The sequence below is a fragment of the Schistocerca cancellata genome, chromosome 5 (assembly GCF_023864275.1).
Source record: "Schistocerca cancellata isolate TAMUIC-IGC-003103 chromosome 5, iqSchCanc2.1, whole genome shotgun sequence".
NCBI classification, from domain to species: domain Eukaryota; kingdom Metazoa; phylum Arthropoda; class Insecta; order Orthoptera; family Acrididae; genus Schistocerca; species Schistocerca cancellata.
The window spans coordinates 504,318,309-504,338,028 of NC_064630.1; the positions used below are offsets into that span (position 1 = coordinate 504,318,309).

Here is a 19,720-nt window from a genome sequence, read left to right on the forward strand (position 1 = left end):
TTCAGCCAAATTATTTCATATTTGGATTCAAAAAATATCATTGGATATTGTAGAGCTCTTTATGGCAACAAATAACACAGCTATCAGTGGTTTCTAGACTATCTTGTGATATATATTCCTGTCTGATTTTATGATTTCACTTCAGATTTCACCTACCTGTGCTATGTGGATATATCACCTATTGTAAAAGATACTGGTTCTATACATAGTGTTCTTTTGGTTTTGAGGCCTTTCTTCTATGGTCAATTTTTGAAAATAATTCTGGGACCTTACTACTGATGTTCCTGCAGTTCTGTAACGCCAAATTAATATTTGCTCTTTCTGACCTGCAACACTAAAAGTTATCTTCAGAGAATGATGTGAATGATCTTTCTCGGGAAATAAGTCGATAGACCATTCCCCTATGGATTTGTTCTGATCTGTGCACACAGCATGCACTCTGCTATGCGAGCAGCGATTTTGTATATTGTGTACCCTATCTGTTTGGGAGGGGCTCCATGATACTCCATTATAGCAGAGGTCAAGAAATTTGAACCACAGATCAAAACAAAACGATAAAGTGTCTCAGATTTGGAACTGCTACTTGCTCCAAACCAGAGGACAATGCTCTAAATAATGAGTAGTGCTTCTGTCCCACGTACCTTTCAACCAACCATGTAAAGTAATTGATAATTTCAGCAAGTTTCGGGTGGCAAGTGTCATTAATTCTGACATGTGCTACTATTTGCAGCCAGTTGCATTAAAGTTGTTCAGTATTGGGAGAACCTTCTCCACAACTCACCTGAGACCTCTTATCAAATGACAGACTGCACACTGGGTTCTTTCCCGACCTACCTGGTCTTTCCCTGAAGGTCTCCATTACCCGCCAAACCCAGTGTACAATTTTTGCGCCGTGTGTGTGTGTGTGTGTGTGTGTGTGTGTGTGTGTGTGTGTCCAGAATTTGAGGAAAATAAACGATGGGTCCAAAAAAGAGACGTTGTCGGCTGGCTATTAGTAGTAAAATCCTTTTATCGCCCACCCCAGCAATACTGGGAAGCACATTGCACATGTTGCTAAGGCATAAAGGCATCCACTTACAGGATGTGAAAACATTTGTAGATGTGGATTTGGTTGAGTTCTCGTATTTGATACTTTTTGTACTATAACTTCTGTGCTATGATTTTAGTGCTACGGCACATTGATGATTTAATGAGTGTCATTTGTGGTACAGTTGGTTACAGTTAAGTGCCAAATAATGACATTTGTGGCTACTGATTTTAGACATTGTGTAAGTTGTGTAGTATAACTTAGTCACAACTGCCATATTGAAGCTATAGCGCAGTTGATAGTCATGAATTACAAAGGCAGAGATGGCAGGTTAGAGTCCAGCTACCATTTTTTTTTACATTTTATAAAAAAAATTTGGCAGTTTCCTATTAATTTAATATAAGAATAAACTTATTTAAGAGATATCTCCATCCGTTAGTGAGTTTTTTATCTTTTTAATGTACTAGGGAATGTGGACCAATGACTTGCAAGGCTGCTATCTATATCACCAGCTGATTCCCTCACAGTCCAGTAGAGTTTATGCTGCAAAGAGGACAAAATGGTTAGAATGTGGTCACAGGAATAAATGTTTTGTCTTAAGTGCCAAACAAGAGGAGTGATGCTTGTACAGTGTTGAAAGTAAGAATTATCACAACAAACATTGTTGAGATGAGGTGCTATCATACGTGTTTGACAAATTGAAATGATTGAACCTACTGATGATGTCAAAGAAATTCCAAACAGAATTTTTAAATTGGGCCACATGTACAACATGGAAAGTTGAAAAAGTATTTTTCCTCTACGAGGAATTCACTGTTCAAGCCATCAATGAGTCCAAAATTTCCTTCGTGATTTTCTCCACTCTCCTTTAGCAATCACTAATAGTGTTAACAAAAATATTTTGTGTGTTTTCATTTTCGTAAATAACTGTAGTAGGTCGTTACAGTGCAGACAGCAACCACAATAGATACCACATATGGCACGCTTCACGATAAGAAATACATCCTTCGAGATGACTGCGTAAGGAGACAATTGTCAAGTTTACACATTCACCTTCAGCGCACTATGTTGCTGAAATGATTGGTAAGATCAAAAATTCAATAAACTAATGAAATTGACATCATTCAAAAATTTAATAATATTAACAAAGAGAAACACATTAATCACATCTGGCATTGGTGGTTCAGTGGCACATAGCGTTGGTTTGATATTAGTCCAAAGTTGGTTGTTCCTTAGCCTTTTGACTTGTTCCATTTTTCACATTGCCCATGGTTTCCTGTAGATATTTTCATCGCTCATGGCTTCCCTCACCCAGTCCCAGCAGTTAATGGCTAAGAAATTTTGAAGTGGGCAAATCGTAATTTTGAAAATTTCAGTCACGAATTGTATACTGTCAATTAGGTTGTGTTGATTATTTTTTGAGTGTATGCCCTTTCACACGATACTATAATTATAGAAAATTAATGCGCAGTGGTTGCACAAAATTACTACTATTTATTCCACTTTAACTGAAATCTAAATATGGCTATAACATTGGATAGTAATTGTAGCTGGTTTATGATCCACAATATTTCTGATTTTCTGGTACCATTAGCGCAAACTTGACCAACAAGTACAATTATCATTAAAAATATTTGATGCTTTATTGGACTTAAAAAGTTATAGATTACAATTGCTGTTGAATAGGAAGGGCAGAGCATTATAGCAGATGTTATTTTTTTATTACCATCAATGTTGTAACTACACTTTCCAAATATTGCCAGGTAAAAGAACTATATAAAAGAACTTCACTTGGTTCTCACATAGGAGCAGTTACCAAGTTAATTTTAACTACTTTTTGTATTTAGATTTGTATGTATCTTTGAAAGTGAAAATGATTTCATTTGTTTGATTAGAGTACTACTCCAAGGAGGTGCAGATGTTAATGTGCAAGACTTTGATGGCTGGACACCCCTCCATGCTGCAGCACATTGGGGCCAAAAAGAAGCATGTGAAATGCTGGTGGAAAATTTCTGTGATATGGAAATGAAGAACTATGTGGTATGGTACATTCACTAAACTCTGAACTCTGTATTTTCTCTTTGTTCCTTCCTTCTTGTATTCACACAGTGTTTCCATAAGCCTCATCACAAGGGAGAATCCTGGTAGATGGTATAAGGGTGGTAGAATAAATTTTCATACAAATGAACACTTAATGAACAGTTAATTAAATTAAATTAGCGTGAGTTGACTCTAATTAAAGACAAGTGGTGTATGTTATTTGTCATGGCAGCAGCAGTTTTCTACTCCACATTAAAAACTAAAAATCGGTGTTGTACTTATGTATCAGTAAACAGCGACAGGGAAAGGTGGTGGTGGTTGGGAGGGGATGTTCCAAACTCTGCCATTTGTGTCTTTTTGCACAAATTCACAATTACATTAAACACAGTCTTTGGTGTCTGAATACTTGATATGTACTGGTTAACAGGTGACAGGCAACTGAAGGAACCACTCCTTGGGCACGAAGTGTTGAATTCACCAAATGTGCGAAGAGAGAATGGGTTTTGTGCATAAGGCTCCACATCATATACATCTGCAATAAATGTATGTTGTATTTCTTAGTGACATTATATTGGAAATCTGCATTAATTAAAGAAGCACAGCCATGCTACATAGCAGCCAATCACTGGTAACTGGATAAAACGAGGACTTTTGCACATTTTCATTGCCTTCGTGATTAGCAAGACCCATACAGAGAAAAGTTAAGAAGCTAGTAGGCAAAAGTAACTTAACTTCATTTGATCACATAAATGAACCCAAAGATTTTTCAAGAGTGTGCAGTCTGCAAAATCCCTCTTAAACTGCCAAACTTCGTATGGAAGTTGTAAAAGGTGTACACTATAATTTGACAGATATAATTGATTAAGGTCACATCAGTTTGTGGTTGCACATTATATACTTAGAAACAAATGAGGTAAAAAGAAAAAAGAAAGAAAAATCAGTCTGCATGGTTTTTCCAGTCACACAGGGTCACCCAGGGAAAAGAAATTGAGAGTAGATGAACATTCCAGTATGTGCAAGTCTTTCTTTGTATGTATCATTGTTTTAAAATAAAACTGGGTTTGTTATTAATGGCTATTGAGAGTGCAAGAAATTCCAAGAAAGTCTGAAATCACTGCCTTGCGGTCATAGATAATTATAATTTTGGAAACACAGATATTTTCAGGAAGTATATGGAGGACTGTTTACCGCACAAAATGGATTTGTGTGTTAGGATGCATTGTTAGTTGAATAGGGGACAGTCATTTAGTCTTAATGATCAAATTTAACTTCATGGCCACGTGGTTTGGGCAGTTATGTCACGGACTGCGTGACCCCTCCTGCCGGAGGCCAGAGTCCTCCCTCTGGCATGGATGTGTGTGTGTTTTTCTTAGCATAAGTTAGTTTAAGTAGTGTGTAAGTCTAGGGACTGATGAACTAAGCAGTTTGGTCCCTTAGGAATTCACACATATTTGAACATGTTTTTTAGCTTCGTGTGGGTTTGAGAACTGAAAAGGGACTTCTTTGTTTCATGGAAGTGGTTATGCTATCTGGGGTACCCAAAAACACCTTGCGATCCAATTAAATTATTTCAATTTGCTATTATCTTTCTCTTAATTTTCCAAATTTCACAAAGACTGCAGTCATTGCATCTGGCACTCTGGGATAAAGGATGAGATAGAAGATCAAGCAGCCTAGGGGAAGTTTCCAAAACATGCCAAATAAAATGTTTATAACTGTTCTAGTTTTTGCAGCATGTGTAGATGAAACTGTGGAATTTGGGAAAATAGCATGGGAATACTAGTGAGAGTCAAAGATGTGAAAAAAAAAAAAACTTGATGCCTCAGTTGGCAATGTTTGTTGTGGAACATAAAGTTATGGGCACATAAAGAAAATGTACAAAAATATTAGTACATCTTGTATTCGTAGCAGATGTTATTTACGTTCAGTGAAAGATGTGGAAAATTTCACTCTGAAATATAAGACCCTATACTGTAATATGTAGTGTTTCGGTTAGTGACCGATGGATGATGATGGTAATCAATGTGGTTGTATTATTTTGGGAAAGTGGTCTCTGAACTACAGAATTAAATGGTGAAAGTAACATTGAGTTCAGTGTATGCTGATGTTTTTTCCTCTCCCCCTCTCCCCCTCTGCCCCTCTGATATTGAAAATGTCTCATTCCTAATTCTTTTGTTTAGGGTCAAACAGCCTTTGATATTGCTGACCCTGACATGATCCCAGTTCTTGAGGAACTGCAGAAGAGACAAGCTGCAATGCAGAGAGATCATGCTGCAAACAACGCAATTTTGCAGAAGAAGGGGACCAACAATTCTAAGAGAAGGTTCGTGGTTTTACTAAATGTGCATTGCTTTTATTTCACTCAGATCTCTCTCTCCCAAATCAATTAACATCCTTTGTTTTTAATATTAGGTCATCCATCACCCGAATGTCGGTAGCTGACAAGTCAAACCTTATAAATAAAGATGCATCATCTGAACGTCAGATTCTGGACCAGTCAATTTCAGAAGAAGATAGCACCAACAAAATGCTGAAAGTAAAAGTGGAAATTGAACCAGTATCTGACAAAGAAGATACAAGTGAACACTCTGATGTCAGTGAAGTTGGTAAGAGTAATAGTAACCTTCTGTTACAGAAAATCCACTGATTCTTTCTTGATCTCAGCATCAACAATTGATACGGTAATGTTGCAACTCTGAAATGTACTAGCGTAACTAAAAGTTTGGTGTAAGTTTTCGAGTGAATACTTCGTCTGGCTTGCTTTAAAATATTGGTCGTATTAAACATGGGACTGTTATTGCTTGGGTGATGGATTGTAATAAGCAGTGTGCAGTGTGGTATTTTCGCAGTTTTCTGCAGAGTGGAGTTGCATTACCACACATGATTCCCTTTCTTAATCTAAGCCCTACTATTTGTGTGCCTGCGAGATTTCTATCAGTGCAAGTCATGTTCCTTTCGGGACAGTATATTTGTGTCTCACTGTGTAACATTCAAGGATCAGTGTAATTTAATGACAGTCTTATATATAGATGGAGTATACAGTGCCTATAAATATTGAATTTTGACATCACTGACCAAAACCTTTCATTTAGATGTGTTTTGTGTGGCTTTTGAAGCCTATCCTCATTCTCAGATGCAAAAAGAGATGACAAAAGCTGAAATAATCTCTCTCTCTCTCTCTCTCTCTCTCTCTCTCTCTCTCTCTCTATCCCTCCCTCTCCCTCTCTCTGTCTCTCTGTGTGCGTGCGTGGGTGCGCGCGCTTTGAGAGGCTGCAAGAAATTTGTGGTGAGATTATGTGTACAAGGAAAATGAAACAAATGTTTCCTGTTTTGTATACACCACTTTTCATCAGCTAAGAAAGGAAAGGCACTTGATCATGTTAAAATAGGAGTGGTTAGAGCTGGAGGCTTGCAAATTTATCTGGAGAATGTCTCGGGAGAAAGGCAGTTCTGCATAAGGGGAATTAAATTCAGACGTGAAAGGTTTTTTTGGGGGTGGGAGGGGTGCAAGGTGATTCCATACAAAAAAAGAATGTTTTAAGCAGTGCTGGTAGTAATTTTCTGGTCCATAAATGGGAAAAGTGAAGAAGATTTAAGTGTTTATGAGACATAATTGAATTCAGGACTCCTAACAGACTGAACCCAACACTTTTTTCTTATGAAGCTGAAATCTTCAGACAGTAAAGCAGCTTTGATTACCATCCAAAGGCTGTTAATTTTTATAGTAAATATAACTGATCTGGGGGATATCATCAGAAACTCTGAGAGGATGTGTTCACGGATGGTGCTGTTGTTTATGGAAAAGCTGCCAATGGCAGACTGCTAGCAAAATGCAGGAAGCCTTGCTGAAGATCGATGCTTGTTGCAGGAACTGGCTGTTGATCCTCAGTGCAAATAAATTTAAGGTACTGCACGTAAGTTGGGGAAAAGGCCCTTTGGTGTTAGATTTTACGATCACTGGATTCAGTGTGTTGCTGTCCTGAGGGGCATAAAGGAGATCTACTACATAAAGCTAATAGTAGGAGAAGCAGAAGGCAGATTGAGATTCATACAAGAAAGAAGTGTCTTACAAAATACCCATTTGATAAATTATTTAGTATTGTTCATCAGTTCTGGGATCCTTACCAGGTAGGATTAATGAAAGAACTGAATATCATACAAAGAAGAGCAGGTCATTTTGTCACAGACTTGTGGACACGACAAACAAACTGCAGTTTCAGATGCTACAATAAAGGCATTGCCCATCAAGTAGAGGATTGTTGGTGAAGGTCTAAGAGCATGTATCTCAAGAAGACTTCAGACTTCTAATTTTTACTTCCTCACGCATATATTTAATAGTGTTACTATAAGTGCCCGCCATCACACACTGCAAACGGATTGTGACGTATTGGTGTAGATGTAGATTTTCAAACTCGGCTTTGTTTTGTGCTGTTTGAGAAAGTTTGAAAGGTGACTAAAAAATCATAAAACCAAGAGTACACAATCAACTCATCAAAAAGGAAACAGTGCAGGTAACAGTGAGTAGGGATCTGAAAATGTGGCATCTATTATTGGGATAATTCATATCTGTTATGACAAAAGCGCTCTCTCTCTCTCTCTCTCTCTCTCTCTCTCTCTCTCTCTCAAATCAGGCATACATAGTTAAAAGGTTATCACACTATAAGCCTGAAGACAAAGTCCTATTACATAATTTAAATTGACTATTTAAAATATAAAGCTTTTTGACTTAAATGTTCACTTTTGCAGAAACTTCAACAGTTTTTTCACACACAACCTTTTCTTGTTCTCTTCTCCTGGCTGTCTTTTAAGCTTCCAGCAAATTATTGTTTTTGTTGAGTATAGGCAGCATTTTTCCTGCTAGTGAACAGCATGATTCTCTGACTTAAGGTGTTTCTCAATATTATTTTTCTTTTCCCACCCAGTTCAGCAAAACAGACTAGGCCCACAAACGTCAGAAAGGATGGTGATAGGGATTGCCGGTCCCTTCTGGAGTTGAGGGCAGCCAACATACACTGTGAGTGAGGACCAAGAAGTTAAGATAAAAGAAATTAGGGCTTATACAGAGGCATATAGAAAGTCATTTCTACCTCTCTCTATTTAAGAGTGGAACAGGGAAGGAAATGAGTAGATGCGGTACAGGGTATCTTCTGCCAGGCGCCGTACGGTGGCTTGCGAATATCCGCCATTTGACCCATACTTGACAATTCTGCAAGTAGAACCAACAAAGTACTTAGCAAGAAGAAGATCTGAAAATAACTATTTGCACTGTAGAAGAAGACTTTCGGAGCAGTTGAAATACGTTGAGCGGTTTTGCTCACTGGTCGCTATAGCACAGAATGCAGGTACTGTGAACTGGCAGTCAGCCGTGAGTGTTGACAAACTAGATTTATAACTGCTAGAAAGGATGGTCACAGAGGTTGCCGATCCATTCTGGAGTTGTGAGGGTGGTAATCGAACTCTGTAATGGACCAGGATTAGTGTTCTCATTCATTTCAGAATAAGAAAAGAGAACTAGAGAGCAATGCACAACACAAGGCATTCAGTAAAGGCTATGGTGCAGTTGTTTGCATAGGTTGGCACATGGTAACAAGGTAGTTTACTGTTACCTTTACTGGTATTTGCTGCAACCAAAGTTCCAAACATTTCTCATTTAAAACTGTTACACTAGTATCTGCATTCACTAGTTTAAATTGGGCTTCCAAAACCAGTTTTCATAAGCAAATTTCCCAATTGTGCTTCTGATTGATCATTTAAACACTCAATATTGATTCTGGAAATGTGGTTCTAGCCAGATTTAAACTTCAACTGATTTTTGCTCTTGTAAATGCATAACTGTTTTTGAAACATGCTTGGGTTGTCAGGTTTCAGCCAACGTGGGCATAGTGCCTTTTTTTCCAGTGAAAGAACTGGGTATAAAGTTGTCAACCTCTAATATTAAACTGAAAAGAATCAACCATTGTGCTGATTAAAATCAGAAACTGGAACAGCTGAATTCAATGTGCAGTGTCTGACCAGTCTAGCAAAACTGCCTCAGCCTTTAACATGTATACACAACAACAAACAATGACTTCTGAAATTTAATTATTACCTTTTGCAATTCTTCATGTGTAAATGTTACTACACCAATTTCTGAACTTTAAATAGCAGACAAACACACACATTTCTCTATTCTAAGATGCTAGGTCCCATGGCTGAGTCCTGCATTGCATGGTGCAGTATGTGTAGAGACCATTCAACCACCTGCAGTTGACATGGCACCAGAGCATCTGAGTTCACTGATACATCATTGTTTCATGCACTTTTTATTTTGTAAATACATTCTGATGCAAATTATCTTTCCAAATTATGCTTCACTAGATATGCAATATTAATAATTGAAAAATGGTTACATTTTCAATATTTATATACAGGAAATGGAGTCATTTGAAACTATCTTCGATAAAATAGTTCATCTGCAAACAATTCGCTATGGCATAGAACTTATTAGGTAATTTTGTGTATTTAGGCAGAAATCACATCTATATTTACATAAATTGCAAAATGCGAATTTTTCATGTCCCTAACAATGAATCATAGAATCAGTAGATGGATTGTTTTATTTAGAACAGTTGAAGACAGCAAGTGAATGGGCAGGAAAAAATAAACAGAAAAGGAAAAAATTGGGTATAGTTTCCAGTTCGTGTAGTTATGGTCTGCGGCTATAAGAAACTAACTTCTTGTATGAAAGCTGTTAGGACTTCAGGTTGCTCGGTTGAGCATCAGAGAGATTCATATTGTGAATTAGTGGGAGACACACAGAAAGAAACAAATGGATCAGGGAAATGACTGAATTTGAAGGCATATTTATAACAGATGAAAATGAGATGGAGGTTGACAAGTCATGTAATATAGTTCACATGCGGTACATGGGCCAAAGAAGTTATTTACTGAATTCAAAGAAAGATGAAAATATGAAGGTGGCTTCGTAATAGTTCAGCAGACGACTTTAGAAAGCATACAGTATCAACCTGGAAGCATACAGCTGAAGACCGTACTACATGGAAGATAGCTTTTATCCAGCACTGGATTTCAAATGTAAAAGTCTCCAATCAAATAAGCAAAGATGTATGATATTATACAAGTTTCACAATTGTTGAGCTGTGAAGTCTTTTTATTGAGTTTCCCATTCTTTGCAGAGTACACTGGTAAACAGTGTGCCACCTTCAGTGTAGAGGTGGTAAAAGGTCAGAGCAAGAACTACAGATGAAAATGAAATAATCTTATTAAGAACTTCAAAAAAAGTGGAAAATGAGGTGAGAAGAAAGTCGGGAAAAAGGGGCCAAGCCAAAGAAAAGTAAAACAAAAGAAAAGGGATAAGAAGGGGAAAACAATCCTTTTTCTCTCTCTCTCTCTCTCTCTCTCTCTCTCTCTCTCTGTGTGTGTGTGTGTGTGTGTGTGTGTGTGTGTGTGTGTGTGTGTGTGTGTGTGTGTGTGTGTGTGTGCGCGCGCACACGCACCTCCTTGCCCCCCCCCCCCCCCCCCCCCCCCCCCCCCGGTCTTGTTGTGTGAGACTATTGTACTTAATATTATTCTCTTGAGAGTGAGCCGTGGATATTTAGCAAGAAATATGTTATCGCTTGTTTGAAGTTTTTAGCTTTGCTCTTATCACTCACATTACTGTTTAATACGGGCTGCTTGAAATCTGGAGATGCAGTGTGTCTGTGACAGCATAAACTGGTAATTTAAGTACACTTGTTCATTGTAAACATATTATCATTTTGAGATGCCAGAATCACCTTATAACAGACTTTACTCTCACAGAGCTTCCTGCATTCTGGATTAAACTGCTTTTCTTGTTGTTTGCTGGTGTGGGTGGGGAAAAGGTTTTATGTGATTTTCTTGCTTGCATGCTGCTGTAGAGGATCAAGAACAGTCCAGTGACTCCAGTGACTCTTCAGATGACACTGAAACATCTAATGGTAGTGAAACACAAAGTAGTGTTAATAGTGCAGAGGGTAAGTATTGATTTTTTTTTCTCTTTAATATACTTTCTTGTCAGTCACCTAAAGCTAAACACCCCCCCCTCCCTCCTCCCCCCCCCCCTCTCTCTCTCTGCTGATTTCCTCTTAAAATACTTTTTTTTACTCCTTGTGCACTATTTTAATTTAAGACTAATCTCTAATGATATTCACGGCTAAAGACCCATGGATATAATTTTGGCATGTTGTTATCTGTCATGATATCAAGAGAAAAAGTAAGTAAATTTATTTGTTTGGAGACACTTTTAGGGTTTCCTGAACTGTTGGTTTAGAATTACATGCACTCCTTACTGTTTATAAATGATACTTTTCACACCTACAAATTTCACTTTTCCGACACTGCAGCATTGTGTCAAATCATCTCTTTTACATCTGATGATTCATGGTACTTACTTAAGACATGGATTTGAATTGTCCAGTTAGAGATATGGGGCAAAGTTATTTGGTTTACATTGCAGTTAATAGTTGCATCACTTACGAGGATCGAGAGATATCACACTTTTGGCCACATTGCAGTTACTTTTTTTTACATTGTGTAATAAATTTGAGCGAATTTTTAATGTTGTTACTTGCTTTCAAGTCAATAATTTTCTTATCCTGCAGTTTTTCAAGTTACAACTTTTAAGTTGCTGATTATATTCAATTATTTATTGATTTAAATCTTAGAGAATGGAGGGATGGGAAAGAGGAGGACTTTCCTGATTACACCCTCACAGAAGAAGAGTGATGATAATACTTGACCATATACACTGATGAGCCTAAACATTACGACCAACTGCTTGATATCATTTTGGTTTTTCTTTGAAACACAATGCCATAGCAACTCTGTGTGGGATGGGTTTGACAAATCACATTTATGGAAGTATGTAGCTCCAAATATCTATGCAAGGATCAAGCAGCTCCCATAAATTACAGGCTAGTGGTTTATAGGTATTGAGCTTGCACCCGATTGTGTCCCAGATCCATTCTATCATGTTCAGATCAGCTGACTTTAGTTGCCTCAACTTCGAAGTGAGTTCACAATCTTGCTCCTCAAACGACTGTAGCATGATTCTGGGCTTTTGAAAAGGACCCTTATACTTTTGGAAGATGCCGTGGGTGTTGGGGAAGACACCAAGCATGAAATGAAGCAGGTGGTCAACAGTAACGTTCGTAGTCGGTAGCTGTTGGTATGCCTTAGATTACTGCCACAGGGAAGCTCAGATGAATATACTCCTTAGTGTAATACTAGCCAGTTGATCCTGTGTCAGTGGCACACTGCTACAACCAACTGGTGTAAAAAAGCATCACCAGGTCTAGTCCTGATAATTCCATGCCCACTGCAGTCATGATGTTGGTCCAACATGGGAACATGTAGTGGTTGTCAGCTGCAGAAATTATTGTTAAACAATGTATATTGAACAGGGGACTCCAATGAAATATTTGTATCTGCACCAGGATTGTACTCTGTTGTCACCTTTGCCACAGATTGCATCCTACTTTGCATTACATAGCACGTAAACCTCCCAACTTCTACGTTCTGTCATACTAATGGTTTCACTTCCTTTGCTCTGGGCTATAAGAATTGCCCTTTCGGTATAATTACTTCAATATACAACCACTATTGATACGAACATATCCGCAGCAGGGTTTCTGGAGTCAAGCTCTCATTGCCATGCTGTCTTGCGTTAAGCTGCATAAACAAGCACTTACAAACACCGACTGAAAAGATAAAAACAAGTAGTTATTCGCACATGAAGTGCTTGTTTCACTTTTAACAAGGACATGCCTGATTCTCTGCTGCACTTATCCATGCTACTGCCCATCCATGAAAGTGTTCCTTTCATATAGAAGTAAACAGCGGTCATATCAGTTACAAGTTCCATCAGGTCTCTCTCTCTTGTGCATCAGCTTAACTTGTGTATGGCACCAACAGACTGCAATGATTATAAACTGTTCCATGGATTACAAAGATTTTACAAGGGACATGAGGAGACAACATAGCAGTGGTTATCAATGCAAAACTAGTCAAAAAGACCTCAAAAACCCATTGAACAAAGCAATACAGCTCTCTCCCATTTGTGCATTAGTGACATTATCAGATATACCTCAGAGAATTCCTGTTTTAAGTTCCTCAAGTAGGTCAAGTTCCTTTCCTTTCTTGCCTATGTGCATCACCTCCAGATCCTCTTCTATGGCTTTCAGGGGATGACTAGTCTCATTTGACACCCACTGATCTACCGTAATAACCCAGTCTACAAGCACCAGGATGCTATCCTCTGTCTTGTCACAAATTTTCTCCCAGTCTGTCCTATATATTTTGTCACATGACTTAACACGGTGTTTTATAAACAACTGCATATTCAAATTTATTTATCTTATCCCGACATCGTGTTTGAAATGTATCCGATTGGTTGATTTGGTTGGGAGAATTTTTTGCTGTGAATGCCAATCAGACTTATTCAGCATTACGTTTCAAAAATTCAGCATCAGACTGAAGATCTAACATGGAAGTATTTCTACATCAAGTGATCTAAATATATTTGCCAGTTTCTTCAAAATGTCCCCAAAATACTTCAGTCATGATCTTTTTATCCCTAGCTATTTTCTCTTTACATTTCTTCTTGCCCATGTGGATAACATGATTCACCATTCTTACATCATACCCATTATTTATTAATGCTCCTTCTTTATAAATTTATGGATGCCAAGACTGGTTATGAACTATAAGGTGTGTTCCAGTTAACATCCTGAAGTTGCCTCCTTACGCCTGTTCTAAAATGAAATACAACCAGTACATTCAAACTTTGATGTGAAGTCAGTTTTCTTGTGGAACTCGGTAAATTTACTGACAGTTCTATTGACGTCTCCTTGGTTCCATTTACAAGCAGCAATGTGTCGTCTACGTAGTGTTCGTGATATGCTACCTAAGGCTACATACATGTCCGCCGCTCGTGGTCTCGCGGTAGCGTTCTCGCTTCCCGAGCACGGGGTCCCGGTTTCGATTCCCGGCGGGGTCAGGGATTTTCACCTGCCTCGAGATGACTGGGTGTTTGTGTTGTCCTCATTATTTCATCATCATCCAGGAAAGTGGCGAAATTGGACTGAGCGAAGATTGGGTAATTGTACGGGCGCTGATAACCACGCAGTTGAGCGCCCCACAAACCAAACATCACCTAAGGCTACATGAGGGGAGCTCCTTTGTAGCTGATTCTTGGGTCTAGTGGCAGGATTTGGAAAATTTGAGGATATGGCATGGGAAACAGGAAATCCATTTGTGGACTAGGTCTTTTTTTGGGGGGGGGGGGGGTGTTTATACCTGTCTGAAAAGGCCCTTGTGAGACCTACAGCTTATTGGGCAGGGGAGTTCTCATCGCTGCAGCTAAGTCGTCTAGGCTCTGTGGAAGGGGCTTTTTGGTGTTTGGGTGGTTAGTGGATTTAATGTGGACAGAAGTGTGGATAGAGCCATCAGCGAGGTGAAGGACAACGTCCAGGAAGATGACATGTTGGATAGAGGAGGACCAGGTTACAAGGATGGGGGATATTGAGGTTGTGAAGGAATATGGATAGGGTGTCATGGCACTGAGTCCAGATCGTAAAGATATCATCAGTGAACTTGAACCACACTAAGGGTTGGGATTTTTGGGAGGCTCCCCCTTGACAGCCAGTGTCACCCTGGACTTGAACAACTGAACCATATCCTTCAACAAGGCTTTATTTATCTTTCATCCTGCTTTGAAATGAGGAATATCCTACCCAAGATCCTTCTCATCCCTCCTGAAGTGGTGGTGTCACTCAACCAATCTCCACAACATCCTAGTCCTTTCCTATGTCACTTCTACTCCCAACCACTTGCCACAGGGATATGATCCCTGTGGCTGAACAAGGTACAAGACCTGCCCAATCCACACACCCAGCGCCACCTATTCCTGTCCTGTCACAGCCTTATCCTACTCTATCAGAGGCAGCACCACCTGTGAAAGCAACCATGTCATATATAAACTCTGCTGCAAAAGCTGCACGGCCTTTTATGTTGATATGACTACCAACCAGCTGTTCACCAGGATGAATGGCCACCACCAAACTGTTGTCAAGAACAGAGTTGACCACCCAGAGACACAATATGCAGCTGGCTCAACATGCTCAGATTCTGTGGTTGGTTCACAACCCAAACCATCTGAATACTTCACTTTACCACCAGTTTCTCTCAACCATGCAGATGGAAGTCATCCTTATAACACATTCTCCTCACCCATAATCGTCCTGGTCTCAATCTCGAGTAACCTACTGTCCCTGCGTCCTCCACCTAAAAGTCTGCCCTTCCTCTGTACTGTCACGCCCCCCCCCCCCCCCCTTTCCTCGTAGTTCACACCTCAGGTAGCCACAAGCATATGCTGCTTCACACCAGTCAGTGCAGCTGTACCTGCCACCCCTCCCTCCTGCATTCCTAGCTGGCAAACTGGTCTCCTTCCGAACCAATAGCCACCCATCCACAGTCTCTTTCCTTACCTCCCACCCCCTCTCCCTCTCCCTCTACCCACCCCACTCAATACTACCCTCACCACAACCAGATCACCTGCCACAAAATAGCATTGATAAAGGATGAGTCTAAACTAGCAAGTTTTCCTTCTTTTGTTTGTGCCTATCAATGATTTGATGCTTCTACTTTTCAGTGAGTTGTCTCCTTTAATCCTAAAGTATTTACAAAAGTAACTGAAAGTAAGGCAAGGACTTCACGTCCAAATAACTTCATTTGATTTTATTTATTTTTTGCTTTTTAAGTGCCTGTTTATGTATGGTTAACACAAGCAGTCAAATGATGGTAATTTGACTCCCAAATGCATTGCTGAGGATTATGTTTCTAATGTTAATGGTTTGTGCTAATGTAATTCTAATGATTATCTTCACAACTGATACCTCAGGTCCTAAAGATCGACAGTTTTAGAAATCGGCACTTCTTCAAAGTTGCTTCTGTCAGCAGATTTGTTTGGCATTTGTAGCCTATCTCCAATGTTATTCAGTCTGTATATTGAGCAAGCAGTAAAGGAAACAAAAGAAAAATTCTGAGTAGGACTTTAAATCCATGGAGAAGAAATAAAAACTTGAGGTTCGCCAATGACATTGTAAGTCTGTCAGAGACAGCAAAGGACCTGAAAGAGCAGTTGAACGGAATGAGCAGTGTCCTGAAAGGAGGGTGTAAGATGAACACCAACAAAATCAGAATGGAGAATAATGGAGTGTAGTTGAATTAAATCAGGTGATGCTGAGGGTATTAGACTAGGGCTGTGTCCTACATGAGGAACAGAAGCGAGCGACTGATGGATACGCGGCACTCCAGCGACAAACAGCAACATTGGGTGAAAAACTTGGGTGTCCTGTGTGCAAATGACCCTGTCACGCTACAAGATGGCTGCTTAGAGCCAACCAGCCGTTTTTATAAAATGGTGTCCTTAACCTGTAGAATACAGTAGCTGGAGAGTAAGGCTACAGAATTAGGTTCACTTTAAAAAATAAAGCAAAAAGAATGCTGTGCATTAAATTTACAAAGGGAGGGATCTCCCTGAGAATTTCATAAGTATCGTAAACTATGAAGATCACCAGACAAGTTCTTCGAATACACGTGAATGAGCAGAGGACCATTTGACTATCTCATCAATAAATTAAGTACGAATTATTTTTTTACATGATCAAGAACTTCTAGCAGCCAATTAATGCAGAGGAATGACTATTAACATGCTAACTACACTCATGAGCACACAGTGGCTCCAGCGAACAATAGCTAGCTGTGGTGTAGGGGTAGCGTATACAGTTCTTAATTACATTTGATGAAAAGGTCCTAGGTTCGTTTCCCGGTCGTTCAGTTAAGATTCTATATACTAAGTTTTATGTATACTGTCTACACTGCATCGCTAAGTATATTTTTAAGGTCTTGCCAAAGAACTTGATCTTCACAACTATCCCAGTATATCGCACACATTTAATTCCTAATAAATTACAATGAACCATGAAATTTTACAGATATTTGATATTATGAACATAATTAATCAGCAGTCAGTGTTAAGGCCAAGTGTTTCAATTACTCTAAATAGTCTGTAAAAGGAAAGCTTACAGTATTTTTGAAAAGAAAGTCAAACATTTTGTGTAATGATTTGTCTAAAAGTATGAAATAAAAAAATATTAGGGAAACGTTTGGTGCACCTCATTTTCTGTTGATGATTTCGAGCATCGTTCAAAGGCACGTAGAATGTTTCTCTGATATACTTATTTCCTTTACACAAATCATTTCATAAAATATTTGACTGATTTCTTCCTTTTTTGAATTTCAAGTTTTGTTCTGAAAGCATGATCTTACCGACACCTTGTTTGCCTTCCTAATGTAATTGATTTGAAGGAAGCCTTTTTGACATTTAAATACCGCACCAATGTATCTTTTTACGTGCAAAATAGCTAGGTCTTGAACAGATGACATTTTTGACACTTCATTTACTACAGCTTTTAATGAAATATTTCAATATTTCCTCAGCTTATTAATTAAGTTTTCATTCATTACCCTGATTGCTTTCAAGCAGTTAATTTTTTCAGGCCAAGCTAGACCTCATGCTGGTCACTTTGATACCTAATTTACCAGTTTCTCTCCCTTTGTTTAGCTATGAAAATTTGGACAAAACCTCATGGTGTAAGTTATAGGGAGTCTTGTTTTTGCTCTGCTCACGCATTTACAAAAATGTATCGAGTGTTACCCACATGATAAAATAGTCCTTTCTGTGTGCTGTCATTTCCAAAATTCGTTGTTTCTATATCTTGAACCTGTTATGTGGTACGACGATTTTTATGTCCACTTGATTCCCAAAGCACAGGAAAGGTTTGGACGCGCATTGAGTGCACCGTCTGCGGATATAACAACCAATATCTCAAGAATGAAAAGATATCATTCCAGTCCCAACATGAAATACAATTTAGATATATTGATTACATTTCATACGCAATAATGTATGGTCTTAAATGAACTATGTGGAAAGTCTGCACAATGTGATTTTACCTCCGCAAATTCTTAAAAATTTCATGCACCCATGTACTCAATAATTAAAATAAATTTTGACCTTTATCATGTAAGGATATCAATGTATAGGTTGCAGAAGAATCAAATTTTTCACCAAATAGTTTTCTGAAATTGTATGTTAAGTAATTCATACCTGCCATCGCGTCTGCTCCACTGCGTTGCCAAGAAGACGTGTGTGTTGCTCTGTGTCGCACGTGCTGCAGCGACAAGATTCAAACACATTTGAATTCAAACATCGCCAGTTGCAGCGGGAGACAGGTAGCGACACAGATGTTGCTCACGTAGGACATTTTGTAACTACACCTGCGGTTGTGTTTTGTCGCCTGAAGCTGTCGCTCACGTAGGACATGGCCTAGGAAATGGGACACTGAAAGTAGTAAGAGTTTTACTGTTTGAGGAGCAAAATAACTGATGATGGTCAAAGTAGAGGAGATATAAAATATAGGCTTGTGATGGTAAGGAAAGCATTTCTGAAGAAGAAAAATTTGTTAACATCGAGTATAGATTTAAGTGTCGGGAAGTCTTTTCTGAGAGTATACATATGCATGGAGTGTACCCATGTATGGAAATGAAACATGGCTGATACATAGTTTAAACAGGAAGAGAATAGAAGCTTTAGAAATGTTGCTACAGAAGAATGCTGAAAATCAGATGGGTAGATCACGTAACTAATGAGGTGGTACTGAGTAGAATTGGGGAGGACTTTGTGGCACAACCTGACTAAAAGAAGGGATCAGTTGATAGGACATGTTCTGAGGCATCAGTGGATCACCAATTTAGTATTGGAGGGAAGTGTGGAGGGTAAAAATCGTAGAGGGAGACCGAGAGATGAATACATTAAGCAGTTTCAGAAGGATGTAGGTTGGTAGGTTGCAGTAGTTACTCAGAGATGAAGAGGCTTACACAGGATAGAGTAGCATGGAGAGCTGCATCAAACCAGTCTCTGGACTGAAGGACATAACAACAACATTATTGCTAGAATGTTTTTCTGTTCATCTGTGCTCTAATTATCTACGTTCCCTTGTGTTTTGCATGCCCTCATTGTTACCAGGTTACATTCAGTCTGGCAGTGAGCAGTGATCGTGATTTTTGGCTCAGAAGTGCATATTGTCCATATGATGATGCTTGCACAAGTAGTGTACACTAACACACAGAGTACTGTGTTTGTGTGTGTGTGTGTGTGTGTGTGTGTGTGTGTGTGTGTGTGTGAGAGAGAGAGAGATTTGAAATTTGTCAGAGCTTTGAAATTTTGAACAAAACTTTTAACTTTATCTTTTCAGAGAAGAAAAACAAGGCTAACAGGGATGATACTGCCAAAACAACAAGCATAGAAACCAACAAATTAGTTCCTAACGTAAGTAATCATACAACACAACAGATTTTAATAGCTTTTTAATTATCTTGAAAATAAGAAAATAACATACTATGAAGGGGAAAAGAAGTCTCTGAATACAGTAGTTTAATTGTTGGAGGGGCCCAGTGTGGAATGGAAGTGGTATAGATGATGATTTGGTATTGGGAACGATGAACTGATGCCAGAATAGGTGTACCTTATACTTACTAAAAAAAAGGTTTTAAAAGGTAAGACTGACTGAG

At 38.8% G+C, this 19,720-nt stretch overlaps 1 protein-coding gene across 5 annotated transcripts in view; it reads left to right on the top strand.

Moving 5' to 3' along the window:
• LOC126188892 (protein phosphatase 1 regulatory subunit 12C-like) overlaps positions 1–19,720 on the top strand; it is a 385,917-nt gene that overhangs the window by 147,219 nt on the left and 218,978 nt on the right. For 4 of the 5 annotated variants that reach the window (XM_049930575.1, XM_049930576.1, XM_049930580.1 and 1 more), the window contains exons 5-9: positions 2,923–3,067; positions 5,248–5,390; positions 5,480–5,673; positions 10,966–11,061; positions 19,405–19,478. In XM_049930575.1, coding sequence (XP_049786532.1) covers positions 2,923–3,067; positions 5,248–5,390; positions 5,480–5,673; positions 10,966–11,061; positions 19,405–19,478 — 652 coding nt within the window. The remainder of the gene's footprint in view (positions 1–2,922; positions 3,068–5,247; positions 5,391–5,479; positions 5,674–10,965; positions 11,062–19,404; positions 19,479–19,720) is intronic. The other variant, XM_049930577.1, reaches the window with a different exon arrangement.